Source organism: Dermacentor variabilis, chromosome 4 (genome assembly GCF_050947875.1).
Source record: "Dermacentor variabilis isolate Ectoservices chromosome 4, ASM5094787v1, whole genome shotgun sequence".
NCBI lineage: Eukaryota > Metazoa > Arthropoda > Arachnida > Ixodida > Ixodidae > Dermacentor > Dermacentor variabilis.
The window spans coordinates 186193207-186218370 of NC_134571.1; the positions used below are offsets into that span (position 1 = coordinate 186193207).

The 25164-nt window shown below is 45.6% G+C and overlaps 1 protein-coding gene across 2 annotated transcripts in view; it reads left to right on the top strand.

Annotated features, from left to right (window-relative positions):
- Nucleotides 1-25164, top strand: part of Stam (signal transducing adaptor molecule) — an 86280-nt gene that overhangs the window by 4161 nt on the left and 56955 nt on the right. The window contains exons 2-6 of one of the 2 annotated variants that reach the window (XM_075690725.1): nt 8137-8297; nt 9041-9136; nt 9956-10038; nt 23207-23270; nt 24077-24106. In XM_075690725.1, coding sequence (XP_075546840.1) covers nt 8137-8297; nt 9041-9136; nt 9956-10038; nt 23207-23270; nt 24077-24106 — 434 coding nt within the window. The remainder of the gene's footprint in view (nt 1-8136; nt 8298-9040; nt 9137-9955; nt 10039-23206; nt 23271-24076; nt 24107-25164) is intronic. The other variant, XM_075690726.1, reaches the window with a different exon arrangement.

Below are 25164 nucleotides of genomic sequence, written 5' to 3' on the forward strand. Positions count from 1 at the left end.
GAAAAGCATTGATCCTGGGCTTTATCATGAAATCCCTGATCTGTGTACTTTTGCTCTGAGGTCTAAGTCTTTGTTCATTTATATTGTGTGGGATTTTGATAAAAATTAGATAATTTTAAAAAGTTTGTACATTGTCCTCTGTGTCATCCTCATTGATAAGTGACCACAATCTTATCTTTCTCAAGGCACACAACTTCAGTGTGGTTGCTGGTGTGAAACTCTGCCAAAGTGATTGCCAGCTGCTCTGTTATCAGATTCTTGTCTTAGATTAGCAGTAGTGGTCAGTGTCATGGGACATTTACAGCAACAAACACTGCAAGCACTCCGACATGCCTTTGTTCGAGGTGGAGGCTAACATCTTTGCTGTATACCTGTGAACTTCTATGATTTATAGTAAAATGGCAGGTTTTTACAGCTCATTGATAGTTTTACAATTTCTCATTTGCACACACTTTTAAAAGAATGCAAAATACAGTCGCTCACCAAATTTGCGGTGCCTTAATTTTTCATACCCACTCGGTTATCATAGTTTTCAGGCGCCTAGGGAATTCTGGCCGTTTAAAATTTTATTTCACCGCATTTGTTAAATCTGCAGATTTGTGATAAGCACACAGCTGCACAATGGATTAAGCATTTTTTAATCTTTAGTGAGCTTTGTCAAGGTCACAGAACATGGTCTTTGTGTGAGAACTTTCTACAAGAATGTGAAATACAAGAACATTGACTATTTCGTGTCTATCATACTTGGAAAGCAACTGTCTAACCTCTTGAAAAAATGTGCCTAATGTAAAGTATGGTGAAAAGCAAGGCAAAAAGTATACCCGCTACATGACGGCATACTGACACTGACAGCAAACACCCAGCCATGTACCTTCCAACTCGTTTTACTGCTACACTTCACACATATTATTCAAACATAAATTCCTACACATATCCAAGCAGAAGTGTTTCCAAGATGCATGCAACACATTTTCTGCTTTATTTTCATCAGTGCTTTGCTTTTGATGCACTATCTCGGCATGCACGTAGCACCTAAAAGCGTGATTTGGACCTGCTCGACAGCAGCGCCACCCACTCCACAGTACCCACGTAGAACAGCAGTGAAATTTTGACTGCCATTACACTTGAATGGTTTCGCGAATATCTTCATTTGCGGCACAGATCTTTGTATTTGCAACTCTAGAGTGCAAGTTCACAGTGTCCTTAATGAACAGAGCTAGCAAAATTTTTTATAAGCAGTCAACATCTTAAGTAACATCAATTTTTAGCATTTTTCACTAAAGTATAGTAATTTTTAGCTTCAACTGTAGTACTTTTCAAATTTTTGGTGTCCACAGGCCTGCTGCTGTTACTTGCCATTTCTACTTGCTGGTACAGTGCAGGTGACACGTTGTTGTGACCACCTTTGCGATGTGAGCAGCACTTGACCGGTTGTTTCTATTAGGGCCTTTGAACCGGGCTCTACTGCCAGAAGTAAGTTGAGGTCTTGCAGAGGAATGCTGCTTAACTTGCGCACCCAAAAGTCTGAGGAAGAGCATGTTCAACGCACAAGGGGAGGCATATGGGCTGTTCAGGCAGCTGCACTGTGTTTCTGTTAAAGTCTGCTTTTACATGAAGCAAGTGATAAGTGCGAATGGAGCCAGGTGTTGTGATACTTGAGCGGACAAGAATTTATTGCTGTGTGTCACAGCATACTTGTGGCACGAGGAATGGCAGGGAGATTAACCAGCAAGGAGTCTGATGCACTCCCCTTCAGAGTTGGGGAGGGAAAAGGCTCATGAAAGAGAAAGGGAGGACAATTAGAGGAATGTGAATAGGCATGCACAAATTGGAAATGGCATGTGCCACTGTCGCAGTTTTATCTCTTAGGTCTGTAGACTGCAGGAAACATGGTAGCACACAGTGCTGACGTCAGGCGTCCATGAGCGCTCCGTTTTGTGCTGCCACCACGTGGGTCACCTGACAAACCTTGACAATGTAGTCTTTAGGTGGGGTCTGTGTGACCAGACCTCACACAACACATTTCCTAAAGTAAGTAAATCAGTGTGGGTCTAGCAGTAAATGCGAGAGAAATGTGTTGGGGCATTATGTTGCACCTCTTCGAGGTCCTGGATCTGTGATTTAAACTGTGTTCACCACATTGCAAAGTGTTGTTCAGGATTAAAAGAAATTCATGGCACAAACATGTCGAGGACAAAGAATGCAACAACAGGACGGGTTGCCCTTCCTGTTGTTGAGCTTTTTGTCCTTGTCTAGTTTACGCCCTGAATTAATTAGAATTATGACGCAACATGCATATACGCACACACACACACACACACGCACAGAGGCAGATAATGCACAAACTTGCACTTTCACCACATGACTGGCTTCCCACAATTCATACCCATACACTTTTCTTCTACTTTTTGGCTCCTTCAAACTTTTGTTTTGTGGGAAAGTATGACTGTAACAAACTTCTCTTGCAGCAAAATTTATCTTGTACCGTGGAGCAGTTGTTGTAAACAGGCTAGGCTGCACCATGAGAATGCAAAACCAGTTGTGCATATGCTATTGGGGGTGAGATGAAATGTAAACAGCAGTGCTGGTAGTCATTGCAGCACCTTGCTTGGCCAGTGAAGTTAGCTTTAACAGATTGTTTTGCTTATTCATTAATTTTTTTAGACAATACATTGCATTGCCTGTGGATCAGTACTAAAAAAATGTGATTAGCCTTTGACAGGATTCTGCTGTTGCTGGGTTTAAAAGCAGCAGTGTTCATATTTATTTACTTAGTGCATACTACAGACAGCAGGGCCCCAAGCAGAGCATGAAGTTACTAAATAACCATGTTTCACAGTAGGTTAACAGCAGTAGTTAGTTTTGTTAACTCAATAATTTTAAGTTTCACAATAACCTTAAGTTACACAATAACCAAAAGTGCGGCCTCCATGAAAGAGCTACAAAATTTGTGAAGCTTGTGGTCACTGTGGAATTCGCGATTGCAGTTTGTTCTATGTGCCAGTAGCTTAGTGTTGCACATTTTTATTATGAGATACATGCCCAAACTATGCAGCAGTTTAGATTTTGTGTGGAAATGTCTTTGTAGCCTCCTGAGCAGAAGTATTGGTTAATAAATTGTTCAGTCGGGCTACTGGATACCAATTGGTGAAAGGGAAACTGTTGCAGGACAGGGAAGGGGACAAATCCTTGCGGTACTTCTCTCTTCGGTGTTATGCGGTTTCCTTTCCACCAGAAATACTGTATTCTTTGCGGATGTCTGGGCTACAACAAAGATGTGGATCCTCTTATTCTGTGCCTGCCTCAACAAAACTCACAGAATTTGATAATTCTTCAAGGGCAATGAGGGAAGGTTGCACACGCTGCTTCTATATTGGCCAGAGATGCGCTGCCGCATCTGAGTTTTGCTAATTGGCTGATGGAGTATTTCAGACAAAAACAAGCTGCTTGGCTGGTATCGCTAGTTCTTGCAAACTTTCCACACACCTAACTTGCTGCAGTAGGCCATGTAGCCTTGCTCTCAATGAAACAGCTGTACTTTAAAGCTGTGCTCCCTAGAGCCGTGCCAGGTGTACACACATTGTACCACCGACAACATAAAATGACATTCAGCTTGCATTCATGTCTTCAGAACCTAATATAGGGCTGCCATTAACAATATCTCTGCACTTCGTACCTTGGAACTTGGTAGACATGACTTGATTGTAATTTTGGACCATGTCCATCTTCTGTTAGGGTTTTTCTTAAGCTGTGAACAAATCTTATGCTTAACAGCACAAATAAAATTTCTGAGTGTCATCAGTTTGGGCCATTAATGACTAGGACAAGCACAGCTAGTAACATACAGCAGTGAGAAGTTTGCCAACTTTGTTATATATATGCTATTTTTGGTTGCCTTTACTGCTCCAGTTACTGGTTTATTGAAGCAAAGCTGATTTGTTGCTGCTGGGAGAGCCTTCTGTGATCTTTTTTTGTATTGCACAGAGCAGTGGGTGCACCAGGTGCCTAGTGACTTCTGAAACATGTGGATCTAAAGTCTCCATCTGTTACTTGAGTAGCATTTTTATTCAAGATGATGTGTTCAGCAGCTTTGTTTTCTTTCGTATCTCGCAAACTTAATTTTGTATTATATCATTAAGTAAAGCACTTGCCATTATTATTTGTCTAGCTTTTATCTGACTTGTAGCTGCCAGGTCTCACTAGCATCAGCTTGCTTCTTTTATGACTAGTTATATATGTATGATTATGAATTCTTTGCGTCACATCAGGTACTTTGTGGTCAGTTTCTGTTGGCCCTTATTTTGGGCTTCTTCAGTATGTCCGATAGGGGGTTGAGCCAGGATACCAGCACAAGAGCTTGTTGCTCTACCCTTTGAGACACAGATGCACTTGTTCTTCTCTTGTGCCAACGTCAGCTGGCGTTTTGCAACGATTAATGTGTCACATTGAATCGCATGGCAAAACTTTGCCTAAAGGGACACTAAAAGGAAATATTAAGTCGAGCTATGCTGAAATATGAGCTTCTGTAATAAGATATTCATCACTCATAGCGAGAACAGAGCTTCTGTAAGCAAGAAATTGACAAAAATGGAACATTCGGGTGGCATGACCTGTTGTGGAGTATGGTACCTCTCTCGTGTGATGCTTGGTGTGACACCAGGCCACCGGGCTAGCCATGAGATGGAGATGAGGCAAGAGGCAGGCAGTTCAAGAAACGTCGATGCTAGTTGAGAGAGGAGTGGCTGATTCGCAGATGGTGGCAGTAAGTGGTTGCCTGGACATAACGTCATGGCCTCAGTTTTGGTGATTCAAATTGAGGAGTAGCAGCAGGATGTTCAGTGGTAGTTTTCTTACAACAAGGTCGCATATTGGTGCCCAGGAAACAACGATAGACTTCTAGACAAATAAGCTATCGAATTAAGTCATACTTAATATTTTCCTTTAGTGTCCCTTTAAGAAGGTAGAGCAGATGTGCTGGTTTCAACGAGGCCACAAGGGCGGAAAGGTAAACGTGCAAGTAGTTGCCAACTTTACGATTGGGCTTTGCATGACATAAGCTATATGCTGGAAGGGCAGAAGGTAACTCAAGTACTAGCCGGACTGATGTATGCAGATGATATTGTACTGCTTGCTGACACCCGAGTAGGGCTAAAGGAACTAATGAGCATATGTGGAGAGGAGGGGGAAAAATTGGGACTACAATTCAGTAGAGAGAAGTCTGGGATAATAGTATACAATGAAGAAAGGGGGAAACCATTGGAAATACAAAGCACTAAGATTGATCATGTTGAAAAATACAAGTATTTGGGCATATGGCTAAACGAGGGCAAAAAGTACTTGGAAGAACAGGAAAAAATTATGATCGAAAAAGTGAAAAGGAACTCAGCTGTAATGAAACACAAGGCACTTTGGAACTATAATAGGTACGAGGTGGTTAGGGGCATATGGAAAGGGGTTATGGTACCTGGCCTCACATTCGGAAATTCAGTACTGTGCATGAAATCGGAAGTTCAGGCATGCATGGAAACGAGACAGAGAAGTGTAGGCAGGTTGGCCTTAGGAGCCCACGGGAACACCCCTAATGAGGGAGTGCAGGGGGACATGGGATGGATGTCATTCGAAGGTAGAGAGGCAATAAGTAAACTAAAATTTGAACAGAGACTCCCAGCACTGGAGGAAAAAAGGTGGGCAGAAAAAGTGTACAAATATCTGTACATGAAAAGTTTAAACACAAAGTGGACACTCAGAACGAGGAAGCTGAGGAATAGATACCTACAGCCGAGGGAGGGGGTCCAACGTGGTTCTAGTGTGGGAAAGGAGGTGAAGGAGACGGAAAGAAAAATGTGGGAAGAAAGAATGCTCGGAAAGCCAGCGCTATCAATGTATAGGTCACAAAAACAGGAGATTAAGAGAGAGCTCTTATTTGATAACTCACGGGGTAGCTCACTATTATTCGAAGCTAGGACGGGGGTTTTGAGAACGAAAACATACAGGGCTAAATTTGAAGACGAAATGGAGACCACTGAGCATATAGTGCTGAGATGCACAGACCTTCGTCCGACCCTGGCAGAGGGTACAGTGGCAGATATGGAAGGGGCATTAGGTTTTCCCGGGGAACGAGGGCAAATAGACGAGAAAAGAGTGGCAGTAACGAAGGGGAGGCTAGAGGATTGGTGGAGGAAGTCAAGGGATAGATAATACCATAAACCGGGGAGATAATGGTTCCTCTACTGTTTTAGATAGTTATTTTGGGGGGAGGAGGGGAGTGAAAACTAGGTTAAGGAAAAAAGGATTTAAAGAAAGGGAAAAAAATAATAATAAAATAGGAGGGGGAGCAAAAGGCTAGGTGGCGCCAGCCGCCGCCCGTTACAAAGGGTATAGCCGCCATCCATCCATCCATTCATCCATCCATCCATCACATTGCATAGCAGCAAGTTCTTTATAAAAGCACGAGCTCGCCACTTCCCCCGTCCTTCCCTTGTAGCAGCTAGCACTTTGATATCTGAAATTGTGCCTCAGCTTCGGGATAGGCCCAGGTGGAATTGTTCCTTTGGTGTAGTACAATGAATCGGTCGTTGTGCCTTTTTCGTGGCCGTCTTGCTATTGTTGCCTTGATGCTGTCGTCATACATGTGCTCGTCATACATGTGCTCGTGTCATACATGTGTTTGTCACACACGCATAATTGCTGTTTGCACAAACATGTTGGTCCATTTGGTAAATATTAACAGTACCCAAAATTATGCTGGATAGTCCGCTATCTGCAAAGTGCTTCACATAACACAAATTTCCACACTGTGTGGTGTCTGCCAATCCAAGTAATCAAAGATACCAAGTGTGTGAGTGCACAATCCAACCTGAAAAGTGTCATCTTAATGCAAAATTTGAACAAAAACAAAACAGCAGTAAGCTCAAAATCTTCTTAAAGGGTTGTTAGAGTAAAAACAGAGGTAACAGCACTGTAGACACATGCAGCTGTTACAAATTTTTGCTCTATGGCACATTAAGGGTGTGCCCATATTTTGGCATCAGCAGTTGCTATTTCATATTATTCATGGTGTTGTGATGAAATTTTGTCATGATTCTTTCTGGACAAGTTTCGGAAAGACATTAGCGCTATGTCAGTAAAACACAAAGGGACAACTTACTATGTTGAAACTGCGTTACCTAGTGAGGCTGGTGGTGCTTCACACTGCTGGGACATAAGCCTTCTTGAAGATTTTTCATGCTTATGTACATTGGTTTAAGTGATTGGTATGTGTTTGTTGTCGTGAAACAGATGGGATCTATTTATTGTTGTTAGAGGTGGGTTTGAGACTTCCACAGAACTTGTGTGGAGCTGATACGGCTTGAAGTTTTTCCTAGAGTCTGCTTTAGCCGAAATTAAGCCTTTGAACTTGTTTAATACTGACTGGTCCACCATGTGTGCTGTGTCATTTCCGATGCTCCTGTGTAACATGTTAGCATCAGTGTTCTCAAGTAACTGTACTCTTGCCCGCTCTTTTTATATTGTTATGCAGCACTACAATGAACTCTCTAAAGCAGTGCAAGGTTTGGCGTTGTAGATGTTAACATTCTTAAAAGGAGGGGCTTTTGTGAAATTTCGCAACTTGTACGGCCGACCGTAGGGCATTGTAACGACGGCAGCAAGTTCCTGAGCAACATGCAAATGTTAGCATAAAGCTGTAGTCTCTATCGGTAATTTTCTGAAACACTTTTGAATAATGCAATATCCATGGTGCAGTGTCCCACTGAAGTGATGGGCACTTATTGATATTGTGACATGCTTGCTACCACTCCTGTCATTTGTGCTAGATTAACTGTTTGATGTGGAAGTAACACTCGTGACTGCAATGAAGCAGCAGTGGTGGGTGGTAAACTTCATGGGTACATGTCTTTGTCAGTACAAATCAAGACATGTCCCTATGACGAAACATTGGCTGTTGATCATCGACTGTTAATCCTGCCCAGACTTCCCGTGACACCTTAGCATTTTTTGGACTCTCGAATGTGCTTACAGGTGTCTTTTTTTTTTTTTTTTTTTTTTTTTTTTACATCTGGCATGTTTCCACTGGTTCAGCATGTGCTTGAAAGTGATAAGCCCCTGTCCTTCTCTTCTGCTGTTCCTGCTGTGCAGAGAAGGCCACGAGCGAGCGCAACACAAGCGAGGACTGGGCCCTCATCCTGGACATCTGTGACCGGGTGGGTGCTGTCCCAGGAGGCCCCAAGGACTGCCTGCAGTGCATCATGCGACGCATGAACCACACCATCCCACAGGTGGCGCTGCAGGCACTCACGGTGAGTGGCAGCATTTGGTGCCTTGGCCACGATTGTGGGCCGCTCGTGTGTCCAGTGCCCTGCCCCCTTCCTCCTTTTTTTTTTCTTTTACATGCGAGGGGATTTCTTTGCCTACTCCTGCCCACTTCGGTGAATCTGGATTTGTGGACTCGACACTAGGGCCCAGTAGGCAGTGTCACAGTGCTGCCCGATGTGAACATATTGTTTGTTGGAGTGATGTCATCACATTATAACATGTAAACCAGCGTAGGCATGCAGTGATGGCATTATGACAAGGGTGATCTGATCATGACTGACGGTGAAGCAATGATGACAGAATTTTTGTCTAAAAGTTCAAATTAATGTCCATTTGAAGTGTGTGCAAAATACTGTCATAAACTCAAAGTAGCTAGAGAAATTCATCACTGGCAGGATGATTACCCTATGAATATTGTTATGGCCTGAACGGGAAACTGGTAAAAAGAAGCTGTGTGCAGGAAGGGAGAGCAAGATGGAGCACGTACATATTAAGGTTGCAAGGCAGCAAGGTTGGAACCAATGGCCACTAGAATAAAGTATTTCACTCTCAATGTGCGAAGTGCCCACTACAATGTTCGTTGTTCTTGAATTGATATGAACAAAAAGATAATTTGGTCGGTGTGGTTTTATTATTTTTTTAAACGGCATATATAACCCTTTTATTGCTCATATATCCTTGACGCTGTGGAAGCTTGCTGATGTGTATCTCTTCACGTCATCTGCAGTTGCTGGATGCCTGTGTAAAGAACTGTGGCAAGATCTTTCACTTGGAGGTGTGTTCTCGAGAGTTTGAGTCTGAGTGCAAGAAGCTTCTTTCCAAGGTATGTGCAGTGTTTCCCTCCTTCAGTTTAGTAGTGTGCATTCATCCAACTTAAATGGTCAGACTCTTGTAGAGGGAAGGAGGGGGTGGAACGCTCCACACCGCCCTTTGTTACCGTTAAACTTTTTTTTTTTAGTAACCGTAAGTGTGGTAAGTGTGGTTAGTAGCACTACCTGTTTTGCAATTGTACATGAAACTGCCATTATTAATTGGAGTATAGCCAGCTGTTGGGTGGAGTGCTTTCATGGCTGTTTTAAACTGTACCAATGGTCTGCTTGACATTGGTCCACTCCCAGTGGACCACTTGCAAGTCCACTTGTTCATCCTACTTAACCACGCTCTGTATCATCGAGGTATTCCTTGGTAGTCTGGTGTTTTTGTGTGCTGTTCATTGAATGGCATTGCCAAAACTGGTAGTGTGAACTAGCTGTTTCACACTTGCGTGCTTGGCGCTACACAAGCCCACTATATGTAATCGACCTGCAAGCCGTGCTAGTCGCTGAGTTGTGATGTGCAGCTAGTGTAATTTGTGCATGCTTAAATTTCATCTCATTAGTGCATGCAGCCAGGGTGTCCAGATAACCAGCCAGACATTAGAGACACAAAGGCATGACAGAAAAGACATTGTATGATTTCTCTGTGGCTGAATTTTGTTCAAAAGTCTGCACTCCTTGTTGTGTAAGAATCTGAAGGTACAAGTCATATATACGAGCCCTGCGTGGCTGATCTTGGAATGTTTGAACTGGTGTGAACAGCATTGGAAGGCTTGTTCGATCCCTTGGTGCCTTTGTATGGAAACAAATCTGCCCTCTCCCACCAGGGCCACCCACGGGTGGTGGAGAAGATGAAAGGCTTGCTGAAGAAGTGGGCCCAGGAGGACTTCAGCAAGGACCCCCAGCTCAGGTGGGTGTGCCATTTAAGTTTGAGTGGCTGATTGCCTATTCTCACTGCAGGCCTTGTCCAGGCTCTTACGGGAAGTGGGTGCTCTAGGGCATTGAGATAAATAATTAGAAGAAACAGCAGAAGCAAATACTGGAAGTGAATAAATTGAAGGAGGGCAAGAAACTCAATAAAACAAAACAAGGATAAGATGGAGAACAGGGGGCAATTGTGTTAGTGACATATCTGCCAACTTGAGCAAAGGCGAAACTAGGTTGCTGGAAAGACTGAATTGACAAGTTTCTTATGTCTGAGAGAGAGAGAATGAAACCTTTATTTGAAGCAGTGACTTGTCAGTCGAGGTGGGAGGGCCCCTTATTCCAGGAGCCCTCTGGCTTGGATCGCCCTCCGGGCCCGGGCGACGAGTTCATGCTGGTCGACCAGGTCAGGCTTGGAGATCGCAGCCTCTCACGTTTCAGCGAGGAGGTTTGGGTGTGCGTCTGCTGGGGCTACTAGTTGTGCCGCTGTGGTGGTTTCTCTGGTTTTCTTGCATTGCAGTAGGAGGCGCGCCAGGCTGTCTGGCACCTTGCAGTGTGGACAGGTGTAGCTGTATAGCGTCGGGTGGAAATGATGCAGTAAGCTTCCATGGGTAGAGGTATTGCTCTGGAGTCGCCTGTAGTCGGTGCCTTCGTTTCTCGTTAGTTTTGGATGTGGTGGAGGTCCAAGTCCAAGGCGATAGTGCTGCAGTAGTGCTTGATAAGTTAGCGGTATTGTTTCTGTTTTCTCCGCTGATTTGGGTGGGTGGGACATGCCTAGAATCTCGTACGGGGAGGCCCGGTTGACGCTTGCGTGGGCCGCGGCGTGTGTCGCTTCATTCCCCTTGAGTCCCTCGTGTCTTGGAGCCCACATGATGCAGGTGTAGGGGGGAGGAGTGTCGCCACGTTTCAGTATGTTGATCGCTTTTATAGAGATCCTGCCCTTCATGTAGTTACGCGCTGCTGTTTGAGAGTCAGTGAAGACCACTATGGCATGCTCGCTTGTATGGGTGGCGAGTGCTATAGCGGCCTCTTCAGCTGTGTCGGCGCGTTTGGTGAGAATGGTAGCCAACGCCAGTGTCGTACCCTTGTGGTCTGTGACGCTGATGGCGAAGGCATTTCAGCCCGGATACTTGGCTGTGTTCACGTAGCGCGCCTGTTTGTCGTTACGGTGCTTGCGTCTGATGGCGTTTACCCTGGCGAGCCATCTGCCTTGATGGTGTTCTGGATGCATGTTTCGAGGTATCTGAAAAACTTGTAGACATTTTCGGAGCTTCAACGTGATCTTTTCTTTACATTCGCCATCATGTTCTGGGTTCGTTACGTATCCTGTGCATCGGAGGACTGCTTGGCCTGTGGTTGTTAGCTTGAGTCTCTCGATCTGGTTGATGAGGTGCGCTTCTGTGAGTTCTTCCCAGGAGTTGTGAACTCCCATGCGAAGCAATCTGTCAGTGGAGGCGATTGTCGGCAGTCCTAGGGCGAGCTTCGTGGCCTTTCGTATTGGAAGGTTTAGCTTTTGTTTCTCGGCTGTTTTCAGGTTGAGGTAAGGAGTTTCGTATGTAATGCGGCTGTAAAGGAGGGCTTGTACCATTTGCAAGGTGTCGTGCTCTTTGAGGCCATTGCGGCGATTGGCCACCCGTCGTATCAGATGAGTAAGCTGTGCCACGGTGTTGTGTAGCCTGGGGAGTGCGGTGGAGCTGGAGTCGTCCTTGTGTATATGGACTCCGAGAATTCGAAGTGAGTCGACCTTCGGTATCGGGACTCCCTGAAGAAGGACTTGCGGGTCTGGTGCGTCGTGGCTTGGGGGCCGGCCCCGGGTTCGTGCCCCGAGTACTAATAGCTCAGATTTATCCGGGGCACAGTGGAGGCCGCAGGTGTTGAGGTACCATTCGATGATGATGACCGCCTCCTGAAGACGTGTCTCCTGTTCGCCCGTGCTCGTGCCTCTCATCCACAGCGTGATATCATCTGCATATAGAGCATGGAATATCCCTGGGATGGTGTCTTGGAGGCGGGGAAGTTTGAGGAGGGCCACGTTTGGGGGGGGAGGGGGGAGGAGAGGAGTGGCGAGACTACTGAACCTTGTGGCATACCCCTGTTAGGTAGGTGAAATGTCTTGCTCCGGAGGTTGGCAGTGGTGAGGAAAGCGCTCATGTAGGCGTATGTTTTGGCTCCGCAGTCGATATCTTCTAGGTTACGGAGAATGGCTTCATGGCTCACGTTATCAAAGGCGCCCTTTACGTCTAGAGCTAGAATGGAAGACTTGCTGTGTTTGCTAAAATGGTCAAGAATATCTTCCTTTAGCTGGAAGAGGACGTCCTGTGTGGAGAGCATCTGGCGGAAGCCGAACATGGTGTGCGAATAGCGATCGTTTTCCTCGAGATGTGTGGTGAGCCTCTCGTTGACCATGTGTTCAAGCAGTTTTTCGGTGCAGGATGTAAGTGAGATGGGGCGGAGATTTGCGATGGAGATGGGTTTGTTTGGCTTGGGTACCATGGTTACCTCCGAGTGTTTCCAGGCTGTTGGTAGCTCGCCCTTTATCCAGCAGTCGTTATAGTACCGAAGGAGAGCCGTCAGCGCCCGAGGGGGTAGCTGTCGAAGGTGCTTGTTGGTGACTCTGTCTTTGCCCGGGCTCGTATTGCGTGTTAGCCTAGAGAGGGCCGCCTGTAACTCTGCCTGTGTAAAAGGCCGATCTAGCTCTTCGTTCGGCGCTCCTTGGTACTCCCTGGGGGTGGAAAGGTTGGTGGCAGTGGTTTGTGGGTTAGCTGAGCCGTGTAGCTTCGCCTGAAGTTCTTGGAGTAGCTGATCCTCTGTGCTGCCATAGTTGCAGATTAGTCGGTGGATTGTATGTCTTTGTTGGGTTTTGGTGTGGGTGTTGTCGATCAGGGCTCGAAGTATATGCCAAGTCTTCTATGTGCTGAGGGTCCCTTGAAGTTGGTCACAGAAGGATCGCCAGTTCTGACTTGCTAGCAGTTCAGCATACTCCTGTGCCTGCATGCTTAATAGGGCAATTCGGCGCTGGAGCTTGCGGTTGAGCTTTTGGCGTCGCCATCGTTTGAGGAGCGATCGCTGAGCCTCCCATAAGTGCAGTAGGTGGTTATCGACCGCTGGATTGTCCTCGTCTAGTTGAATCGCCCTGGTGTGGCCGTCAGCCACCCCTACGATACCGTTCAGCCAAGCTTCAATGTCTTTGATGTCCGAATCGTTGTCAAGCTCATTCCTATACGCGTTCCAGTCAGTGAGTCGTGCCTTTCCTGTCTTGGGCGCACGGTGGGATTGTTCAACCTAGATTTGAATTATGTGGTGATCGCTCCTTTATGTCTGATAAAAAATTTTTAATTTTTTCATCACCCTTGGTGGGGCATCTGCTTTTGCACATCTGCAGACCATGAACTGTCCTTTCACTGGTACTCGGTGCTTGTAGGGAACTGTTTGCTGTCTTGTCTATGTCCTTTTTTTTTTTTGTGCTCTTTTAATTTATTGTGTATAAGGGGTGTGTGAATTGAGATTTTTGAGACCAAATCGAATACGAATTGAATAGTGCCAAAAGCGAATTGAATAAACTATTGAATAGTTGTTGAATAGTTTTCAAATAATGAACAGCCATTACCACTATTAGTATTGTTATGAATGGAAGAGAAATTAAAAAGAAGTGCAGATGAAAGTGGTCGTAATATAAATCAATGTTCACATTCTAGTACAGTATTCTTAAAGTTGGCAGGTTTCTGTCACTACACAGTATGTCATGAAGCATTGCTTATTAAGAACGCAAATAAAGCATTAGGAGCAAACAAGTGTAGTTTCTTTGCATGCACAGGACTCTCCAGTGTGTGTGTGAATAATCTCTGTATAGTCTGTAACCTATAGCAGGCTACGTAAACAATGTAGCCTGCTTCACTACGCATATTCTCATGTTTTATGTCCATACTATGCCCATGAGGGTGAAAATTGACCATATTTTTGCTCCACTGTTATGTTTAATTGGGTGTAGTTGGCATTCTGAAATATTTGAAAAGTATTAGAAAAATCTTCACATTTATGAATAGTGACTACTCGATTCGAAGACCTAATCGAACAGGACACTACTTGACTCGTTATTCGAAAGTTTAGAATATTCGCACGCCCCTATTATGTATTATGAACCAACTCACCCAACAAGATGTCTTGTTAAACTGAAAGTGAATGCGTGTGTGCAACAAGCTATTCATTGTAAGGCACGCATAATATAAAGCTGTTTCTGAGCCAAAATTTAACATTGTGAGATCTCAAACGTGCGCTCGGGACAAAGGAACGACAACACAGTAGTGCAAACAATCAAAAGGCCATTTATTACACCTTTCATACACCAATGCCAGCTAGCCAAATTACTACCAATACATCACGCCGATGGTCACGGACGAATCCAGGAAGTCCAACTCATCACAATAGGATATGGAGTGAATATGTTCGCCCCCATGCTGGACACCAACGCTGAATTGTTTGTGTGTACAGTCACACAAATGGCGGTGCATTTGAAAGACCGTGTTTGTCCTTCAGAGTGTGCCAACAGGTGCGCGACAAGTTCACGCGCCCCACTGATGCCAAGCCAAAGAGAAAGAGGCTACTCCCTTTTGCGCCCGAGTAACCCCGTTGTTAGGTGGCGTTAGCAGCGCAACACTCATGCCGTATCCCATACTCTTCTGCGACTACACCGGCCGAGTCACCTGGGGCAGCCGGATTACAGGAGATGTGAGAGCACTGTGGGAAAACAACATAAGGGGGTGCAAGTCGAGTCGAGCGTCCTTGTGACATACAGTTCACAACTATAGTGCAAAAGATGTTCAAGCTGAGAATCAAGAAGCTGTTCCATCTTGTGAACATCGTGTTGTCGTTCTGAGTGTAGATACTGTGTTTGTTAGTGCATTGTCGTAGTTCTATAGCTTGCAGGAAAGGAAAACACCTAAGCATATCACACATGATCAGTAGGATGGCATAAGGTAGCAATTTTTTTTTCAAACATGAGGGTTAGTTTTGAAAAAAGCTATAATCGCATGCTTGACCTTGTCAAGCACTTTGTTTTACAGTCTGACTAGAGGACACAGGAATAACTGTGCATACAGTGACTTGCATTTTTCATTCAGGTAACTTTAAATAAAAATGGTTTCTGTTGTAGCGGGTGGCAGAGTGACGGAGATGATCCAAGAGCACGTACCGCACTGTTTTATTTCAGTGACAGCAAACTAGATATATAGGCTGCTTGCCTATGACGTAACATAAAAAGAACGAATCATGTTTGACACATGTGGCACAGCACTTCATATCACTTCTCCCTTTCTTTTAAAACTGCAGTCTTTGCACGGGTCTTCGTTGTCGCGTAGACCTCTGTAAGACCAGTGGACTTGGGGGAGAGAGAGCCTGTTCGACTGGGAGGGACGTTGGAGGTGTTGTCGAAGGAACAGGCGCAGCGCCACTTGCTTCTGGAGTGGCCAGGCTGCACCGGGCTTGTGGCGTTGACGTGGGCCGATTCTTGTTGTCCGGGCTGGGTTGAAGCGAGTCGGGAGCCTCCGCTTTTGGGGTCACGGGTGACACAGGCATGCGACGGAAAATTTGGTCGAAGTGACGTCTGGCTAGGCCATCTGGAGTGTCGATCGTTACAAGGTGTGAACCCTCTATGCTCTTGACGATGCCTGGACGCCAACGCTTCCCTTGGCCAAAGTTGCGCACCCACACCTGGTCGCCGGACTGGAATCTGGGAGGCTGCGAGTAACTTCGAGGCAGAGAAGGGACTCAAGTATCCAAGCGTGAACGAATTTGGTAGTTCAGCACCATCTCTGAAGGAGACTCGCCGCACAGTAGTGGGGTACGTCGATAGCCTAGGAGCACTCACGCTAGTTTTTTTTCGAGATCGTTCACCATCGAGTGCTTAAGAAGGCCATCCTTTATTGTGCGGACCGCATGCTCTGCGAGACCATTAGATTGTGGGTGGTACGGCGCACTACGTAGATGAGTTATGTTGTTGACAGTCATGAACTGGGAAAACTGCTGACTTGCAAACTGAGGCCCGTTATCTGATAAAACTGTTTGCGGCAAGCCAAAACGCGCAAACAATTCTCGAAGCCGCGCAATTGTGACTTCTGTGGTCGCCGACTTGACGGGAAGTGCCTCAGTCCATTTAGTATGCGAGTCGACAACTATCAACAGCATGCGTCCCTCTATCGGTCCGGCGTAATCAATGTGAAGCCTTGACTATTTGGTTCCCGTTTCTGGCCAACAGATAGGAACCTGTCGATGGGGCATTGGCTGAGCTTGTTCACATGAGATGCACGAACGTGCAAGGCTTTCGATCTCACCATCCAACCCAGGCCCCCAGAACAGTGTCCGAGCCATTCTTTTCATCGCAGATGCACCCCGGTGTGACCGATGTAGCTCAGCGAGCATGGAGACTCGCGCTTTGCGGGGTACAACGATGCGATGACCCCAGTAGAGCAGGCCTTCTACGCTTGACAGCTCCAGTCTTCTGCAAAAATAAGGTTTAAGGTGATTGAGACACGGTGACAAGCGTTTAGGCCATTTATTCAGTACAAAGTGGTGCACAACGCTAAGGTTTTCATCTCCGTTCGTCAGCGCCCATATGACATCCACTGGCACGAATGAGCTGTCAAGGGTCTCTGAAGACAACACGTATTCTGGTAAGGTGCCCGATCGACAAACATCTGTTATCGGCATGGGCAAGCGGCTGAGTGCGTCTGCGTTGGCGTTTTCCTTGCCGGCCTTGTACTCTATGCGGTAGCTATATTGGCTTAGAAACAGAGCCCATCTCTTAATACGTGCCGACGCCATTGGGGGCACAGGTCGATCTTCTCGTAGAAGTCCCGCCAGTGGTTGGTGGTCCGTGACCAATGTAAACTCGCGGCCCAGCAGGTAGTCTCGAAACTTTGTTACTCCGAATACCAGTGCGAGCGCTTCCTTCTTGAGCTGAGAATAATTCTTTTCGGCGTGTGTTAACGTGCGTGAACGGAAGGCAATGGGCTTATCCAATTTTCCAATTCGGTGCGAGATTACGGCACCTAAACCCGAAGATGACGCATCGCATTCCAAACGCACTGGTTGGTTGGGATCGAAATACGTCAGAACAGGCAAACTCAGAAGTGTTTGTTTAGCCTTGAGATACGAATTTTCCTGCGCCGTTCCCCAGTGCCATTTATGCTCTTTTTCAAGCAAAAGATACAATGGCGCCAGCATTGTTGACATGTGTGGCAAGAACCGGTGATAATAAGTCAACAGACCCAAAAACGAGCGCCGTTCGCTTACATTCGTAGGCCGTGTCGAGTCGCTTATTGCTGCTAGGTTCTTCTCAAGCGGATGCAAGCCATCTTTGTCAATGCAATGGCCCAGGTAGACAATTGAGTCTTTGCGAAAATGGCATTTTTCGGCCTTCAGCTTGATACCATTTTCTTGAAGCCTGCACAAAACGTCCTGTAGCACTGAGCCATTATCGTCTTGACGTTCCGCTATCAATACATCGTCCAAAAACACCTGCATGGCTGGAAGACCGGCCAGGACCGTTTCCATGCACCGCTGAAAAATCGCGGGAGCCGAGGCAACTCCAAACGGAAGACGGTTATAGCAGAACAACCCCTTGTGAGTGTTTATCACGGCCAACTTCCTCGCTTCCTCATCCAATGGGAGTTGGTTATATGCATGCTTAAGGTCCAGTGTTGTGAAAAATGATCCCCCACGTAGCGACGTGAAAATGTCTTCAATGTTTGGTAAAGGATACTGTTCAGTTATGCACGCAGCATTGATTGTGGTTTTGAAATCGCCGCAGATGCGAAGGGAACCGTCTTTCTTCAGTACTGGTACGATTGGCGCCACCCACTCAGAATGTGCTATGGGCAATAATATGCCTTGCTCTACTAAATGGTCCAGCTCAGTTTCCACTTTTTCACGAAGAGCATAAGGAATTGACCGCGCCTTGTGGAACTTCGGTTGGGCGCCTTCTCGAATGTGGGATTTCACAGGTGGCCCCTGAATGTTTCCAAGTCCTGGCTCAAAAAGGGTAGGAAACTCGGTCCTGAGGCTGTCGGGATCTGCTGACGTCGATTGAACTGTAGCAAGAAACCCGGACGGCAAAAGCGAGAATGCTTGGATTAAGTCCCTTCCGCAAAGGCTGGGACCCGAGCAGCTTGTAACTATCAGTGTGGCAGGTACAGTCTTCCCCGCAAAATGGGCTTCAAGGTGCAGTTCACCGACAATGGGTAGCTTGCCCAAGTAACAGTTGAGCGTGTGTTTGCATTTCGATAAGCGTGGCCAACTCAGACGGTGCTTTAGATACACCTCCTGCGGAATGATAGAAAACGGTGATCCCGTGTCAATAATCATGTTCAAGGGCACGCCACCCCAGCGGATAACTCTGCGGAACGCCTGGAGCAAAGATTTATTTTCCCGTGATTCCTGCAATGTGAAGACTGATGAAATATCGCCTTCCTCCGTTTCGGATACAGCGCTCTCATAATGAACTGCGTTAGCGACGCCATCGCGCCTACAACCAGCCCGGAGCCCCGACTGGGAGCGGCATTTTCTTGCGAAATGACCAGTCTTCCGACAGCGAAAACACTGCTCCTTTTTGTGCGGACAGTCGCTTGCTTCGTGATCGTAGTTTCCGCAGCGTGCGCACTCAGTATGGCTTTGCTTATCTTTGGTGAAGGTCTGATATCGGCGCGATTTACTCGCTACAGTGCACACCGCTGCCTCATTATCAGGTCTAGTCATGGTGCTTACTTCCAGTGCGGCTGTCTCTGCTGCTATGGCAATCATTTCAGCTTGGGCAAGTGTGAGCTCAGTTTTTTCAAGCAGCGTCTGCTGCACCGCCCGATTTCGGATGCCACAAACAATGCGGTCCCGTAACATACGGTCCAAACTGGTGCCGAAGTGACAATTATCCGCAAGCTTGAGTAGCTCAGCAACATAGTCCCGGACAGATTCGCTTGCAGCCTGATCCCTTGTAAAGAACTTGTAACTTGAGGCAACCTCATTAGTCTTCGGCGCACAGTGGTTATTTAGGATGGTAAGTGCGTCCTTGTAACTCAGGGCGTTTACTTTCTGGGGGGCGCACTGTCCAGCAAGAACGCCTACCGTCTTCGTTGACAGTGTCGAAACCAAGAGCGCCCTTTTCTTATCATCTGTCTTAATATCATTTGCTTCAAAAAATGCCTCCAGTCGAGTCAAGTAAATATCCCACTTATATATTGATTTTCGTCGAAACTTGGGGTAGCCAGGGCCATGACCGCCGATGCTCCGTAGACTCGATTACTTTCAGTACCCAGCAGGACTCCCAGCGCTACCGAGACGCCACTGTTCGTGGCGGGGGCTCCGCGGGGGGGTCACCCTCGTCGCCACTGTTGTAGCGGGTGGCAGAGTGACGGAGACGATCCAAGAGCACGTACCGCACTGTTTTATTTCAGTGACGGCGAACTAAATATATAGGCTGCTTGCCTATGACGTAACATAAAAAGAACGAATCATGTTTGACACATGTGGCACAGCACTTCATATCAGTTTCCTGCTTGCTGCTGGATTGCTTTTGCTTAAATTTCGTAAAAACCTTACATCTTTAGGTCTGTACTGTTCACTAATACGCGTGGCATGTTTGCTTGCCTGACTTGTCTAGAAAAAAAAAGTGTACTGTCATATATGCACCTGCACCTTATCGTCTGATGTGGGCCAGTTTCATTGTCACGTGACATCTAAATATCCAGATGAATTGGGCAAACAAGGGCAAGTGTTCATTGGAGGATGTGCACCAAGAAATTGAATCGCATTGCAGAATTTGAGTGAGAACAAAGCAGTTCTAAGCAGAACTTAGGTGAAAGGTTCGTATGCAAATAGCCCCGTTACTATAGCCTCACTTTATTGACACAAAATTGTGGAGACTCTAAAAGAAATTCATGCAAGCTGTTTTCAGAGTGCTGACAGACATGCTCATAAGAGACAAACATTCTTGTGTTGTATTTAAGGAGTAACTTCAGCACATTCACTTTTGTGACATGTGCTGTTCGTGCTGTAAATGGTGGCAAAGGTGTTCTGGCTATCAAAATAGCACTCTTGTCTTGTGCCATAAAATGTGTATGCGCTGGTGCTGCACCAAAGTATCACTTGAGTCACTTTTGTCCTGATGCCTCAGACTGGTGCCTTCACTGTCTCTTGATGAGTTTGATGTTGCCTGATCCGAGTTTGCATGGAAAACAGAGGGTTCGAAAGGAAGAGGATAAAAGAATGCATTTCTTCATTTGTCGCATGTAAACTATGGCAAGTCGCATTATGCAAGTGTGTCACCTCTCCGCTTTTGATTCTACTTAGCTTTAACTATAAGTGGAGGATCCCTCTCAGAAGTAAAATGACCCCCCCTTTTTTTTTGCTAGTTGGAGTGTGTGTACATGCAACGGAACAGTGTGCAACAGTTCTAATTTCCACAGCAGGGGGGGTCTACCAACTGGGAAAACAGGGAATTCTCATGGATTTTGAGTAGTCTGGAAATACTCAGGGAAAACTAACGGAATTTGTGCTTCTATCAGGGAAAATTAGCTGCAATTTTATTGAAAGGAAACGAAAGTCGTGCTAATGCTGGCTCAAATAACAGATAGGAATCGTAACAACTCGTCTTTGACACCATGTCGTTGGGTGCAGGAGTTGCCAGTGTACACTCAACAACCGATTTTCCGGACGCCCAATTTTTATGACATGCCCAATAATTTGGACGGCTTTGCGCCACCACCACGTACCCTATAGAGTTAGTGTATAAGAACGAACGAAATTTCGGACGCAAGAGCCCTTCACCGTCCGATTTTCCAGACCTTTTGCCGTGACCGCAGCTCCGAAACTGCGTTAATCAAAGCCACCACCTCTGCCATTTTTATTATCTCGCCACCTTGAACCGGCGCTCTCGCATGCATATTCACTCGCAGCTGAGCCACCACCACGACAGTGCTAGGCCGCAGCTACTTTGACGTTTGCTACTGTTAGAAATTTGCCGCTGTTAGCAATGGACGCCGACTAAGTCTTAGTAATCCTTGCCAATGGCTTCGATGCACAGAAAGCACCATGCGTTGCAGTATGCCAGTTTCCAAAGTAAGCTTCTTCTCAATACAGGAAGGTTCCGCAGTGAAGCATGTGCAAAGTATTGCAGTGAAACTTATCAAGTGTGGGAAGAGGCAATCGTCACGGGACCCAGTATGTATTTCTTAGTTATGCACACGTGTACCCCCCATATCCTGTCCCAGTACAAGCACCAATATGCCTAATAAAAGCACTGGCAGGCCTTCAGAGCTTTTTCAGACGTGCCTGTTGCGATTTGAGCCCATAAGGGCAGTAAAAGACATGCATTCATTTTTTTCGTACTGCCTGATTTTTTGTACATTTTTGCGGCTCCTAGGGAGTCCTAAAAATCGCATGCTGACTGTACAATTGACCAAGAGCATGCTTCAAATGGTCCATGGGGCGAACGTGTGGCAGAAGGACAAGAACAGATATTACCGTCACATTGAGAAATTGGGAAAAGAAGTGTGACGCCGCTTTTTTGAAGGCGCTTGAGCTCAAAAAGCAAAGTGTTGTCTCAAAACGGCAAGTTGGGCCAGTTGGTTGGGATTCATAGTAAGGTTCGTTACATCGCAATACAATACAAGGACACAGGAAGGTATACAGTGCCGTGTCGTCATTTTATACCTTCTTGTGTCCTTGTCTTGTATTGCACTTTAATGAACCAGCAAAGTGTTCGCTGATGCAAAGATGCAGGTGGCCCTTATCCAAACCAAAATAAACTCTGGAAAGCAGTGAAACACAACATGGAAGCATTGTGCGTGGGCTGAGAGTATGTGAGGGCAGTTTAAGTTTACTTACCAGCTGCTGAGAGAGAATCTCACTTGTGACAAAGTTCGGGCCTAATACCAATGATATTGCTATCACTTGATAGAAATAGCTCATTTTCAAAAATATTTGCTTCTGTATGCATCTCTTTTTATTCGTATTTGAAAATGTTCGACGCGATTTACAATGGGCTTTACCATTTTTTTCAAGGATGTTTTATTCACTGTGCATATTACAAACCCCCTCCCTTCTATCAATGTTACCAGGGCTTCTGCGTAATGAGGAAGCAATGCTGTGCCGCTTACGCTTGGGTGTCGCAGTCACCAATGCAGATACGTTTTTGATTGGAATGGCTGATAGTGCCGAGTGCAATGCCTGCAGTGGCGAGGAAACTATAGAGCATCTACTGTGCTACTGCCTCTTTTGAAAATGAAAGTTATGACCATTGCACTGCTCTCAATCAGTTAGATATAAAGCCGTTCACCTTGAACAAGATCTTGGGACCATGGCCTCACATATTGCAGCTACAAAAGGCCACTAAAGCGCTGCTGCGAGATTTGAAAGCTACAGGATTGAGTCAGTGTCTGGGATCCGGACTGAGTGACCGAATGTTACCCCCAGTGGACTTTCTCTTCTTCTTTTAATCTTTCCGTCCTATTTACCCTTTCCCCACTGTAGGGTAGCCAACCGGGCTCAGTCCTGGTTAACCTCCCTACCTTTCATTTATCATTTGCTTTCTCTCTCTCTCTCTCCTCCCTTCTATATTCTTTTTGAATAAACACTACTCCTTACTGTTCAAACTGAATTAAGTAGTTTGTTATTTTTTAATATGCTTACTATAGAGCGACAGCATCGGGTGACATGGTGTCAGGTCCGTCTTGACATAAAAGAAAGTTCTGTGTCGCTCGGGGAATTTCGCAAGGGCACTCCGGGAAAGCCTGGAAAACTCGGGGAATTTGGAAATGTCAATTTGGTAGACACCCTGCCACATTATCATGTGTGTACGCAACTATTGTGCTTTATAAGGAGAAAGGTGTTGAGATGGTTGATTTATGTTAAACTAGCCTATAGTGTCGGCTAATGAAGCACTGGCAGCCGTAGTCACCACCCCGGCAACGCTAGGCCTAGCTACTTTGACGTTTGCTACGGTTCGAAATTCGCTGCTGTCAGCAATGACGCCGACTAAACCTTAGTCTTCCGAGGCATCCATGGTAAAGTATTATTTTCAGCCATTTTGTGCATGTATTGCAGGCTGTGTGGATCAGTTGGGCTGTGTCTGATTGTCTCTTGTGTATCTTTATTTCCTTTCTTTTCAGCCTCATTCCGTCTCTCTATTCCAAACTCAAAGGGGACGGTGTCGAATTTGGGTCTGAAGGAACGGTGAGTCTTGGGCTGCACCATCTTTATGCATGCACGAGTGTGGGGCAGCCTCCCTTAATTAATCCCTATTTTTAACTATGAAAATTGAAACGTCCAGCTATTGCATCTGTTAGCATGAGTCTGTCTGGACTGACCTTTCACTTTTCAAAGACGGGCTTACCTTTATGTGGCTAGCAGCACAGTGCTGTGTAAGTACGACATTCTGGATTCAAAAGATGCTCAAAGGCCAACTGTTTAAAGGAGTACTGACACAAAAATTTTGTCCTGCATATGACCCATTCAGAACACGTCGCCAAAAGCAGGGGTGGCAGTCCTGCGATAAGACTAAGAGCCTGCCAGTCAACCAGGTGCAGTGGTTGAACACTAAGCAATGACCCTGTCACTTACAGCTGCCAAATTAGGCCTTTCAATTGTTTGCTTTTCTTGGAAATGCAGGAGGGCATGCTTTCCCCTCTTGTCTCGTTGAGTGTTGGACGGACACTGCTTTCGGCAGCAGGGCCATACTTTATGTGTGAACACGTCAGGTTTCGGTTATGTGAATAGGCTGCTTTTTCACATGCAAAACAGCACGGCTCTTGGCACATGTTTTCGACTGTGGTGGCATTGAAAGGTAGCATAATTAATCATTCACTGCGAGATTTGGGAATTGAGACCTGTTAGTAAAGTTACTGGATGTACGGCTATCCAGCAAAGCGATAAAAATGAAACAAAATTTCTGTCAGTACTCTATTAATCATTCTTTTGTTAGCATTGCATACCCAGCGATTTTCACAACAGTGATCTTTACTTTATTGCTCATTTTGCAGCGAAGCCCTCTTGCAACACACATTTCACAAGTAAGCAAAGAATAAGGGGAACCAAGGGGCTAGATTTTTTTGTTAGTTATAATGAAATGAAACCGACACAGAGCAAAGCCGAGGAGAGCAAAGAAAAAGTGAAAAAAACTTTTCTTTTAATTGAAGTGTGGAAATAAAGAAGGAAAAGAGGAATAAAAGTGCATGAAAATGCAACGATAATGCCAGTGGGAGCTGAACCCACATCCCCTGCATTACGTGTGCAACACTATCAATCAGGTTACAGTGGCAGTTGCCCCATATCAAAGCCAAAATATAGCTGTTTCTACTTGACTGTGTGGCCAAATTAACACACAGTAGTGCAGGCAGAATTTGAATTATCGTAGGTGTCTTAAATTTCAGTCGTCCTTATACACGGACTCTATGGGGCCAGTGATGCTGCTGAGAAGCAGTTCGAATCATTGGTTGGCAACTGTGTCTCTCTGAAAAGTGATGCTTTGCCGTCACAATTGCACATCCTTTCTCCAAAAGCCCTTGCCCTTTAACCGTAGATATGGTGCTGTTTTATGCACTACCATTACCATTTTTTCTTGCGAATACTTTTTCGGAACAGCTGTGAGACGCGACTAGAAACTGTTGAATATTCTTACTAATTTGGTCAGAAATGGGTAGAGGGAAGTGTCACCTACAACACCCAAATTTATTAACAGGCATTTTTAAAGAGGTACAGTGGTCTTCAGGCCTAGAAATTAAACAAAATATTGAGTTTTGTAAAACTGTACCTTCAGAATCTGCATCTACTATATCTGACGTAATAGTTCTGCGGAAACCTGCAAGATGGAGAGAAGTAATTAATAGAGATTTTTCTTCAACTTTGAGGCTTTTCTTTCGAGGAACCCGTATAGGTTTCCTTTGTAGCGATTGCTACGACTGGGTAGACGTCTTATTATCTCTTTATTAATCTAGTATATTTATGGATGTGTGAATACCCAAATACATCATCGAATTGTGAACATTTGAATAATCATATTCTTCCGTTATTCAATATTTTCTATGTAGATACCTACAAAGCGTCGTGTGTTGCGTGTGCCGTGGAGCGC